This window comes from Mesoplodon mirus (assembly GCF_964341445.2).
Source record: "Mesoplodon mirus genome assembly, chromosome: 17".
Taxonomy (NCBI): Eukaryota; Metazoa; Chordata; class Mammalia; order Artiodactyla; family Ziphiidae; genus Mesoplodon; species Mesoplodon mirus.
Window position 1 is genome coordinate 64,480,679 of NC_138993.1, and position 12,168 is coordinate 64,492,846.

Genomic DNA, 12,168 nt, shown 5'->3' on the forward strand with positions numbered 1-12,168 from the left:
ATTGTGGTTACAAGTTTCTTTCCCAACACCTGGACAATTTAACTCGAAACAAGAAAAGCAAAGAAGTTGGTCATGCTGACATGACCCAAATGCCTAATTCAGTCATTGTGTTCTACCTTTTCCTCATCAACCCAAACACACAAGAACAGCACTAATATTGCTCTTTAGATGCATTAAATCTCCAATGCTCAGACATATATGTCTATATATGGAGATGGCTAAAGAGACCCGATGAAGCAGGAGCTGGTCAGAGGTCCCGCCTCCCCACTCATTCCACACAGACATACAAGCTTATATTAAAAATCCCTTTGCCATTTACCCTTATCACCTTCACTTCCAATCAATGTTTTACAGAGAAAACATCTTCCTTTGTTATTACATGTCACTCTTGTCTCCCTTCTACTTTCATCTCTTAGCCTCTATTCCTTTAGCCCTTTGTGTACGTGATACACTCACAAACACATGTACACACATATATACCTGTTTCTCTGACACCTCAGTGCAATATGCCAAATTTCTCTTACCCACCCCTATTTTTCTCTTACAATCAGGTAAGAGGAGGCTGAGGATAACAATAAATAGTAATGGACCAAAAAATATTCAGATAATGACTTATCTTTTAACTTTGGATACAGTAATGTCTGCAAATTTACAGTGTTTCTATGTTTAATCTTTAAAAACATGTCTTTGAATGTCTTCAAAACTTGGATGACTTATTTAAATAGAAGAACATGAACTTTGGAGATAGATAAACTTGGGTTTTACAGTAATGTAACAATTATGTAGTTAGATAAAGTAAGTTTGGGGAGAATATGAGAAAACTAGAACCATCCTGCACTGCTGTGAGCATGTCATGGGGTACAGCCATTCCAGGAACAACATGGCAATACCTAGTGGGGAAAAAAAACTTGCATTTTAACATCTGAATTGTGGCACACCTTTTGTCAGCTAATATGGGTCAAAACTTTGATCAGAAAACAAACGTAAGAAGCGTAGGCCATGCACAGTAAACACACACCACAGAAATCCCCCAATTCAGGCTAGCAAGGTAGAAGGATGGGTGCTCATTAAAGCATTCATACTGAAGTCAGCTGTGTTAGCTCCGACTGGCTGAGAGCCCAGTACAGGATCTAAAGCACGAGAAGACAGGAATACTCTAATGACCTTTTTGTGTGTGTGTGTGTGTGTGTGTGCCTACACACATATTTATATACACATATCTATATACATACATAGGCACACACATATACAGCTTAAGAAAAATGTTCTAGATACAAACTGTGATATGATGAATTATCATTGCTCAGGACATTGTTAAGCAGCATATTAATGAACTTCAATTCACCTATTACAAGATATAGTCACAAAATGAAATTAAATGAGGAAATTAGGTACCCTCTTCAAATGTTTCTGATTATAAAAACCATTCTCCTAAAAAATAAAGATAAACACAAATTATGTAGAATTATTCTATTTTTGTGTGTGTTTGTTTTTATACTCAGTGAATATTAACTGAGTACATGATCTACAAAGTGCTGTCTTGGTAGAAAGCAAATGACTGATGACAAAGGAGTGCAGACTCTAGAACTACACTGGCTAAGCTGAAACTGCCCCCATCACTTCTCAGAGCCAGTTACTGCATCTCCTTGTGGTCCAGTTTCCACAGCTGTGCAGTGGGAATGAAAATAGTACTTACTTCATAGGGCTGCGATTAAATGAGTGCAGTACCTACGAATGCAGGACGTGGTACCTAAAAGGCACCCATATCCATTTTAATTAGACAACAATAGAAGAAAGTCTACATTTTGAAAAAAACCTCACAATTAATTATTTGTTTATGGGTATGTTTGTGTAAGAATTTTTTTTTTTTTTTTTTTTTTTTTTTTGCGGTACGCAGGCCTCTCACTGTTCTGGCCTCTCCCGTTGCAGAACACAGGCTCTGGACGCACAGGCTCAGCGGCCATGGCTCACGGGCCCAGCCGCTCTGCGGCATGTGGGATCCTCCCGGACCGGAGCCCGAACCCGTGCCCCCTCCATCAGCAGGCGGACCCCCAACCACTGCACCACCAGGGAAGCCCAGAACTTTCATTTTTGACCCTTATTCATTTTAAACTTCCACAAATTTTTCCCATGAAGTGAGCCAAATGGTAAACACTGGACTCCTGAGTGCTTTGAATCAAGTTCTCACCAGCTCTATTCTGAGGCCCAGGGAAGGGGAAAGTCTCTTCATTTGGAACAGGCACTAGAATGTGGCCTTTCCAACCCCTTGCACACAGTAGTATAGAGAGGTGAAGGCTGTGGAAACCATTATCCACTTCTCCTTAGTGGTCACCCATCTTCTTTCCTCAGTGCTACCTTCTTCCCCGGTTGGTCCCATCCCTACCCCGGGGCTTCCCATCTCTTTTGTATCTTTTAATTTCTTGTTCCTTTCCTTTCTCCTTGCATTTGTTACCCTTATCCTGTCTTGTAGTTGTTCAGCCTCTTGTCTTGTAGTTGTTCAGCCTCTTTTATATTTAACTGCTATTCTAGTTTTCTCAGTTTTGCTTCACCTCCCTTTGAACACACCTCACCCCACCCCCAACTAATCTCACCCTCACTGCCTGGTTTCTCTTCCTCTGCTCTCAGCATCAACCTCTACCATGTTGGCATCCTACTGAAGACTTTCTGTATTTTTAAGATTTGCAATACAGTTCACCCTTATTCACTTACTGCATGTCAATCTAACTCTAATACCTCTTTTATGGAAAATGTAATTTTATAACTTTAAAGAGAGGTAAGGAAATGAAAGAGCATGAGTGAACCGGAATAGTACCCACTTTTTTTTTTTTTTTTTTTTTTTTTTTTTTTTTTTTTTTTTTTGCTGTATGCAGGCCTCTCACTGTTGTGGGCCTCTCCCATTGTGGAGCACAGGCTCCGAACACGCAGGCTCAGCAGCCATGGCTCACGGGCCCAGCCGCTCCGTGGCACGAACCCGCGTCCCCTGCATCGGCAGGCGGACTCTCAACCACTGCACCACCAGGGAAGCCCCTGTCTGGGAGATTTTTGTCAGAGATTCTTAGAGTTCAAAGTGGTCTTGGAGACCATCCAAAATAACTCCTTCGTTTTTCAAATGAGGAAGGTACAACTCAGAGCAATTAAATGACTTGCCTAAAACACATAGGTTTACTTGCTGCCCAACCTGGGTGGGTAGGTTGAATTAATACTCATAAGATGCTTACTGACCAGCAAAACACAACCAACACATCTGCAAGCCCTAGAAAGTTCCAGCATCCCAGAGTGAGAGTCTTTCCAGGCTGGAGGAGTATTCACCAAGACAGCTGTGAGCTGCTGGGGCCCCAAACTTACCTCTCCAGGTGCTCAGGAGGAATCTAGATAGTCCTAACCTACCTCAGAATGTCACCAAGTGCAAGTTCATGTGCCCAATGCACAGTGAGGCCGAACAACGTGGAAAAGTCGGAGTTTGGAGCAGAGAAAGTTTTATTGCAGAGCCATGCAATGAGACAGAGGGCTTACGCCCCCAAAACCTCCAAACCTTCGGAAGCGTTTCAGCAAAGCATTTTTAAAGGCCAGGTTGGGGGTGGAGTCACAGGGTACGTGATCATCTCGTGCACAATTCTCTGATTGGTTGATGGTGAGGTAACAGAGTGGCTAACAACAGAGTGGCTAATCAATCCTTAAGCGCCAGTAGGCCTGCGGGCTCATGCTCATCAAATAGTTAATTTATTCCATTTGGTGGTGGTTTTTAGCATCTGAAAAACTCAGGAAAGATGCATGAGATACTATTATCTGAGTACTTCAGAGAGGAGCTACAGCAGAGGCTCTGGGGGAGGGGGTCCTGCTTGGTCACAAGAATAGGGAATGAGTGTGTTTCAAATGAATGTATGAAAGACAAGTTCATAAGATATATATGGCATCTTCTGATGCAGTACAGCCTCAAAGGGTACCAGATGTCAAAATAAGACACTGTTTATTTCCTTATAATTTTCAAAATAATTTATAAATATACACACACATATATGATCGATGATGCAGTGATAAGCATGAGTATCCATTCCCGTAACTACTCCTCTCACTCTGCAGCATTCATGCTAAGTAGTTACAAGCATCATAGAATTAGTGTAGAGCATTAAGATAAACTAAGAGTGTTAGGGAAAATGAAGGAAAAAGAATACAGATATGCTATTTTACTATTTTAGTATCGGTGTTAATGTCTTCTTTAATGATATTTGGATCCTGAGAAGTTGTTTTTTAGTTAATACTGTATTTATCAGGACTTTAGTTTCTTCCCACCTCATCAGCAGCATGCCACCTCACTGGAATCTAGGAAGGAGCTAATGTATAGTGAAACCAAATTTGATGCTTAGAAAATTCTTGAGCTGTTGAAAGGCACACCTGTGTTGTTTGGCAGGTGAGCTGAATATCAAGTAAAGAATTTCTGCAAATCTCTGGTTTAGTCGGCTAAACTGGTTTCACTCCTGAACAACCATGGGGGGGAGGGAATCCTCTATTTTTCCTTGATAACCATAATAATGCCAAAGAAATAATTTCCAACACTAAATCTCAGTGGTTTAGGTCTCAAAAGTGGAAAGGCTCAGAATATATTTCAGGACAGTAAATGTCTTCATGTCAAATTTATTATAGATAAATTAGTACTTTTCATATTGGAAAAAAACTACAGTTTTTTGTAAAGGCCAAGTTATTGTTAATTAAGATGTTACTTTGAATAATTTGGAGAAGTAACTTTCTAACTGTATTCACTTTTATATTTAAATTAAGAATGGTTTGTTAGGAATAGTTAAATAAAAATTTCAGTGAACTGAATCCTAAAGAAAATAAAGAGGTATTTATCAGTTGAAAGGTACTCTGTAAATGGGTTTGCAGATCAGCTGCAAAGGTTATTTGGGACTAGAATCTTAAAGTGAAACAGGCCATTTATTCATTACTTCTTTTTAAAAAATCTATTCGGTCTCTTTTCCTTTTCTGGACATTCTTATGTTGGATTCTGTGGTTTCTTCTGACTATACTAGTTTTGAAAAGCTTAAGATACAAGACATTCCAAAGTAAATGCTTGATTCCTTACATAATAATCTTTAGGTATTAAAGAAACTTAACATTTTTTCATCCTTTGGTCAGGCACTTGTGGGCTCTAAATGTAACCCTCTGTAGTTAATATGCAGTATATGCCAGGGAAGAGAAGTCTGGGGCTGTCAAACCTCACCGAACAGACAGAGAATAAAAGAAAATTAATCAAGTCCACAGGCATAACGACCCTAGTCTGTTTCAGCTGGCAAAAGAACTAATAGTGCTGCCACCCAGATCATAATTTATGGGTTGTTTGTGGTATTTTCAACCCTTTTAAGTTGAAGCTGTGTGTTACCATCTCTATAGTAAAAGAATATTTCTTTTCTCAAACTTTTCAACCAACAGATGAATATTCTTTTTCTCTATAACACACACCATCTGCTTTGCTTAATTGACTGTTTATACACATATACATGCATCTCAGCTGATCAGTGTTGTGGTTTCCAACCTGGCTGTACCTTAGAAGCTTTGGAAAAATCACTACCAGAGCCAGCTCCAGAGATCCTGGCTTAAACGGTCTGGTGATGCAGCAGAGAGAGGGTCTTTCCTGGAGGTTCAAGTTAGAATTCAGAATTTTGTTTCCTCTGGAAGCTATGTTGCAATGGTGGGTTTGTGGATATTTTAAGTACAATAGGTAAAACTACATTATCTGTTAAATTTGGGGGGAATGGTCTGAAACACTGAATCAGTCTTCACAGTTCTTTTTGTAAAACAATGCACCTTTGGTTCCAAACAATGGAATTTACAACCAATCTGTTGATAAATTAGGAGCTGCGTGAGTCTTCAAGGTCACAACACTAGACTTTTTTGTGTCAAAAGTAAGTCAGGGTTTTGTCTTGCAAAAAAATGAATCAACAATTTTAGTGAGAAACTACCATGAAGAAGACAAGCAAACAAAGACACTCAAACAAGACCAGGAAATAAAGTATAAAACCAACATTTGTGCAAATTTTAACTTTAGGAAACTCCATAGGAATGTCCTGGTTCATGAGTTCTTGTGTTTTCTGAATAGTAAATTGGATTAGAAATAAGCATATCATTCAGAAAGAAATATGGCACAGAAATAATAGTGGAAATATGCTGGAGGACAAGAAACCAAGACAATAAAAGCACTTTATAAAGGCAAATCATACAAAAGAATAGAGCACACTTGTTGTCAGTACTCAAAGGTGACTCACTTGAATATAAGGGAAGATGAGAAGGATGAGGTTAGGTAGGTGCTTCCCAAGCTAGTGTTAAGCTTGACCCCCCCCATGAACCCAACATGACACAACAGGACAAACTGGGACCAAGAGGAGCACAGTAGTGGAACTATGTCTGCATCCCACTAAGCAAACGGGTCTTCACCCGTATTCCTATTCACACAAGCCATGAGATGGCCATGCACACACAAACACACTTCCCAAGAGCTGCTGCATGGCCCAAAAGTAGGACTTACCCTGTGTCATCTCAGTGCAAATCATGGCAGTTGGATGGACGTTAAAGACAGCCAGATTTGGGCTCAGTAGAAACAAAAACTTGCTAAAAGGCTGTTAGTATGAAACAGAACCAGAACACACACCTTGTCATGCGCTGAATCTGAAGTCCAGAAGGTTAGAGCATGAACTGAATATTATCTCTAGAAATAGGATGATTGACCTCCTAGAGTAATGGAAATAAAAATAAAAATAAACAAATGGGACCTAATGAAACTTAAAAGCTTTTGCACAACAAAGGAAACTACAAACAAGACGAAAAGACAACCCTCAGAATGGGAGAAAATATTTGCAAATGAATCAATGGACAAAGGATTAATCTCCAAAATATATAAACAGCTCATGCAGCTCAATATTAAAAAAACAAACAACCCAATCAAAAAATGGTCAGGAGACCTAAAAAGACATTTCTCCAAAGAAGACATACAGATGGCCAAGAAGCACATGAAAAGCTGCTCAACATCTCTAATTATTAGAGAAATGCAAATCGAAACTAAAATGAGGTATCACCTCACACCAGTTAGAATGGACGTCATCAGAAAATCTACAAACAACATGCTGGAGAGGGTGTGGAGAAAAGGGAACCCTCTTGCACTGTTGGTGGGAATATCAATTGATACAGCCACTATGGAGAACAGCATGGAGGTTCCTTAAAAAACTAAAAATAGAATTACCATATGACCCAGCAATCCCACTACCATAATTCAAAAAGACACATGCACCCCAATGTTCATTGCAGCACTATTTACAATAGCCAGGTCATGGAATCAACCTAAATGCCCTTCAACAGACAAATGGATAAAGAAGATGTGATACATATATACAATGGAATATTACTCAGCCATAAAAAGGAACGAAATTGGGTCATTTGTAGAGACATGGATGGATCTAGAGACTGTCATACAGAGTGAAGTAAGTCAGAAAGAGAAAAACAAATATCGTATATTAACACATATAGGTGGAACCTAGAAATATGGTACAGATGAACCGGTTTGCAGGGCAGAAATAGAGACAGATGTAGAGAACAAACGTATGGACACCAAGGGGGGAAAGTGGCAGGGGGCGGGTGGTGGTGGTGGGATGAATTGGGAGGTTGGGATTGACATGTATACACTAATATGTATAAAATAGATAACTAATAAGAACCTGCTGTATAAAAAATAAAATAAAATTCAAAAGTTCAAAAAGAAATAGGATGATTTGTTGAGTGTGGAGTATATCCATACAATCTCCAATGGTCCTCCCAAATCTGTTTTGATGTTTCTGTAATTCAACCTCCTCTCTTCTTCACAGATGTTGAATCACCTCTAATTTCATTCTGTACCAATTTGGTTTTGTTTTGTTTTGTTTAAGTGACAAAGGGGAATTGAGAAACTCTTCACAATGAACCAAAGTGTCCCTGCAATTTGGGGGTTAGCAACTAGCGTTATTATAGCAGAACTGATTTAGAGGTTTTAGACCTTGGTTACTTTGGGGAAGAAGTAAATCCTGAAAGTTCATGCCACGAACTGCAAGACCTTTAAACGGACAAATAATAAACCCATAATAAAGTCAGAGTCTTGGTTCTCTCATTTATGCTCAACTATGTGAACTCTGGAGCCAAAAGTACACCCTGATCTTTAAGTTTGCTTTGAAACAGCAATGAAGGAATGAGCTTATTCCTCAATTAGGTGCAAAAGGTGGAGGTGGTAAAAAAAAAGTTAAACAAGATACAGAGCAGCTGTGACAGCCCATCGGCTCATAGAAGAGACTCACAACTGGCAGCTGGAACGGACCCACAGGAGAAACGTCTTAAACGCACGTCCTACGTGTTCCTACATGTAGTACGTTGGTATCAGCAGGCCAGCATTGTGGCTGGAACAGTCACGACCAGGACTGTAAACAAGGCCCCGACGCAGCCTGTCTCTCCATAGGCTGCTGTTCTGAACTTAGGTTTGTGCCACGCACCTCTTGACAGTGACCTTCCGCAAACCGCCGGGTCAAAAGGAACTGCAGAATTTTAGCGCAAGGCCGACTTCGAGCCCAGAACCGCAGTGGTCCCTCCTTGACAAGCCGAACTGGGTCGCCCAAAAGAGCGTGGCACTAAACCTTTGGAGTTCAGCGGGCCGAGGGCTGCGTTAGCAGTTGGTGTCCTTTCCAGGCACACAAAAGGCTTTTTCTGCTCTGCTTTTACAAGGTATCCTAGAAGCCAAGCTATTGCCAATGGGTAGGGGCTGGGGAGGGGAGGGGAGGGGAGAGGGCCCGAACGCAGCAAGTTGTCCACATCCGGCTGCCAGTCTGTCCAACTGGAGAGCAGATCTCGGCTGTGCCTCGGCCCCGGGGATGCGGGCGCGGGGGGTAGGGGGGCCACAGGGACGCGCAGGCGTGCGTTCCTCCAGACCGCGGGCGCCGGGCCAGTTGGCTCGAGAGAAGCCAGGTGGCGACCGTAAAAGCTCCCCGCGAGCCCTCTCTGCCCCAGAGGGCTCGTCCTGGGGTCCGCGCGCGCGCCCCCTAGCGCCGGGCCTGCAGGGGGCGGGGCGGGACGGGGTGGGCGGGGGCTGAGGGGGAGGAGCCGCCCGGCTGGGCGCGCGGGGGTCGCGGCGCCGAGCAGGTGCGCGAGAGCGAACGCTGCTACAGCGGGCGGCATGGCGAGCACGGCGTTGGAGATCATTGCCTTCATGGTCTCCATCTCCGGCTGGGTGCTGGTGTCCTCCACGCTGCCCACCGACTACTGGAAGGTGTCCACCATCGACGGCACGGTCATCACCACCGCCACCTATTGGGCCAACCTTTGGAAGATGTGCGTTACCGACTCCACGGGCGTCTCCAACTGCAAGGACTTCCCCTCCATGCTGGCGCTAGACGGTCTGCATCCCGTCGCCCCCCGCCCCTGCCCCTCGCTCCTCCCCGGCCTGCCGGCGGGGCGCCCGCTGACCCCACGACCCCCGGCGGGACCCCCGGGCCGGACTCCTCCGAAGCCCGGCCCCGCTTTCCCCCTCAGTGCCTGAAGGAGCCGGGGAGAGTCCCCGGTGCCCGTGGCCCGCCTTCCCCGGACGTCTGTCCCGCGGGGGGCGCCTGTCCGAGCCCGGAACCCCGGGGTGGGAGAGAGGGTCTCGCAGACAGGCCTGGGTGGGGTGGGTGACTCTCAGGCGACGGGGATGGAGGGAAGCAGCTTTGTTGTCTCGAGAGTCGAGGACAGGGCAGTGGGACCCCCCCCTCTCTTGGGGACTGTTAGGACACGGAGTCACGAGAGGGGGCTTGTCTTCTCCAGCCATCACTACCCAGAAGGGCTGGATTCTGATTAAAATGGACTTGTCAGAGCGAAATCTGCTTGCTCTGAACTCCCTTTAGCCATTTCGTTAGTTCTTTTAAAAGTGTGTGTGTGGGGGAAAGGAAACATTGCAGGAGCACCCGCTCCAAAGCCCCCGCCCCGCATCTACAAATGAGTCTGCTGGGCTTTAACTCTGCCTCTAAAGGTTAGGAACATAAGTAGCCCTAGCCTGTGCCGCAGAGAGTAGAGAATTCTGGCCAGCAGGAATCTTGTGCGGGAGACTGACAAGTTCTGTGTCGCGCCTCCCAAGTCCGTTCTCAGCGTCTCCTTCAGCGTTGTTAATTGTTTTCTACATAGTTCTTGTTAGCGGCGCTCTATACTGCATTGTATTAGAACAACGGGTGTTCGCGAAGAAAACTGGCTCCTTTTAGTTTCAGACTGGCTCTTTTTAGTTGACAGTGGATGTCAAACCCGGTCACACTGATTGCTCAAGTTCTAGGCTCCTTTCTTCCAGGATTTTACAGCACATGAGTAGATGGATCCCGCAGAAACTTGAGAGTCATTTACATTAGTTCTCGATTTGAGGTGTTTTCTTTTTCTTTTATTACTGCTCTGCAAGCTTTTATTTGCATAACTGAGTAAATAAAGGACAAGATTTAATCCCCCTAAGATGGTGCTTGCCACGACAAGCAAACTGCTGCTGAATGGAGGTATTTGATGGAAACTCTGTATAAGGGAATACGTGTCTGGTTTTAGATGAGTGACACCTGGGTCTGTGTCCTGGTGTGTGTACAGTAAGTAGCTGGTACACTCTTGATTCCCTAGAATTGCGGTTGAATTTCCTGTGCCCTGCAGAGCACACATCCAGGTAGATGTTTGAACAGGCAGGCTCTTGTTTCTGTGATTTACATTCAGGAATATGGGATTGACAGTTACTGTCCTAAACACATTCTTCTGTTGTAACTGTACCGTCACCGAGATAGCCTGCCAGATAGGTACGCTTCCTTCTACAGGACAGTTGGGGGACAAGGGAGAGGCTGGAGAGATGAATACTCCATGAAGGTTATTGGGTGCACCTTATGTGTCTGAGCTGAGAATGGACGTCATGGTCTCAAGATTTGGGGACAGGTGGGGTAATGAGGAGGAAGGAGAGCGTAGCCTTCAACCATCCCGCCCTAGAGAGGAGGCGTGACATTAGTATACAACCCAGCTCGCAAAATGGCCTTCCGCGTGTGCTCGTGTGTCTAGAAAATGACTTTAAAAGACGTAAATGACTTCACCTCTTGTTCTGCATTGTTTTAAAATTAATAACATAGCTTTACGAGTCAGTACATATAGAAGTAACTGGGGTTTTTTTTGTTTGTTTGTTTGTTTTTTTGCGGTACGCGGGTCTCTCGCTGTTGTGGCCTCTCCCGTTGCGGAGCACAGGCTCCGGATGCACAGGCTCAGCGGCCATGGCTCATGGGCCCAGCCGCTCCGCAGCATGTGGGACCTTCCCGGACCGGGGCACGAACCCGTGTCCCCTGCATCGGCAGGCGGACTCTCAACCACTGTGCCACCAGGGAAGCCCCTGAAGTAACTGTTTTTTAACAACTGCATGGTATTCATTACTCTGGACAAACTGGTTTATTTAACGACTTACCCATTGTTGGACATTGGACCCTTCCTAGCTTTTCACTGTTCTTAGCACTTTACTGAAAACCCTTCTATTTGCCTCTTTGTGCATATATGTGTATCTGTAGTGTAGATACTGAGGAATAGTATTGTCAGAGCAGTAGAATATTCATTTTATTATTCAGTTTAAATTGTCCAGTTACATTCCACCAACAGTGTATGAGAATACCTGTGTCTCCACATTCTCACCACTAAGTGTTTCATCCAGTTTAATGGGTGACGTCCTACCATGTTATTATTTTATTCCCTGATCACTGTGATTTTGACCACCTTAGCGTGTATTTATTGACCCTTTTGTGTGTGTGTGTGACTTGCCTGTCCATATCTTATGCCCATGGTTCTTTTGTTTCCTCTTGGTTTAAATGATGTGTTTTTTTAAATTCTGGATGTCAGTCCTTGATTTGTTATATATGTTGCAGTCTTGGCCCATTGCTTGTCTTTTAAATGTGTGATGTCTTTTCTCATACAAAACATTGAAATGTGTACTATAATCACATTTATCAGTCTCTTCCTGCTGGCTTGGCTTTTGTGGCTTAAGAAAGCATTGCCTATCACAAAGTTATAAACTTACTTTTCATCATCTCTCCGAATAATGTTTTGTGGGATTCAACCACACAGCCTCATTTTCATGTGGAGAGAAGTCAGTTCCCCCAAAGAGGAGGCCCCTCTGCTTGTTTGCGCTCTGCC

The 12,168-nt window shown here is 43.7% G+C and overlaps 1 protein-coding gene across 6 annotated transcripts in view; it reads left to right on the plus strand.

Moving 5' to 3' along the window:
- CLDN10 (claudin 10) overlaps positions 1-12,168 on the plus strand; it is a gene marked incomplete at its 5' end in the record, with an annotated part of 94,154 nt that overhangs the window by 63,111 nt on the left and 18,875 nt on the right. For 2 of the 6 annotated variants that reach the window (XM_082602043.1, XM_082602046.1), the window contains one exon: positions 9,167-9,401. The exons of the other annotated variants lie outside the window; for them this stretch is intronic. In XM_082602043.1, coding sequence (XP_082458169.1) covers positions 9,182-9,401 — 220 coding nt within the window. Of the gene's footprint in view, positions 1-9,166; positions 9,402-12,168 lie in introns of those variants that run through there. 6 annotated transcript variants of the gene reach the window in all.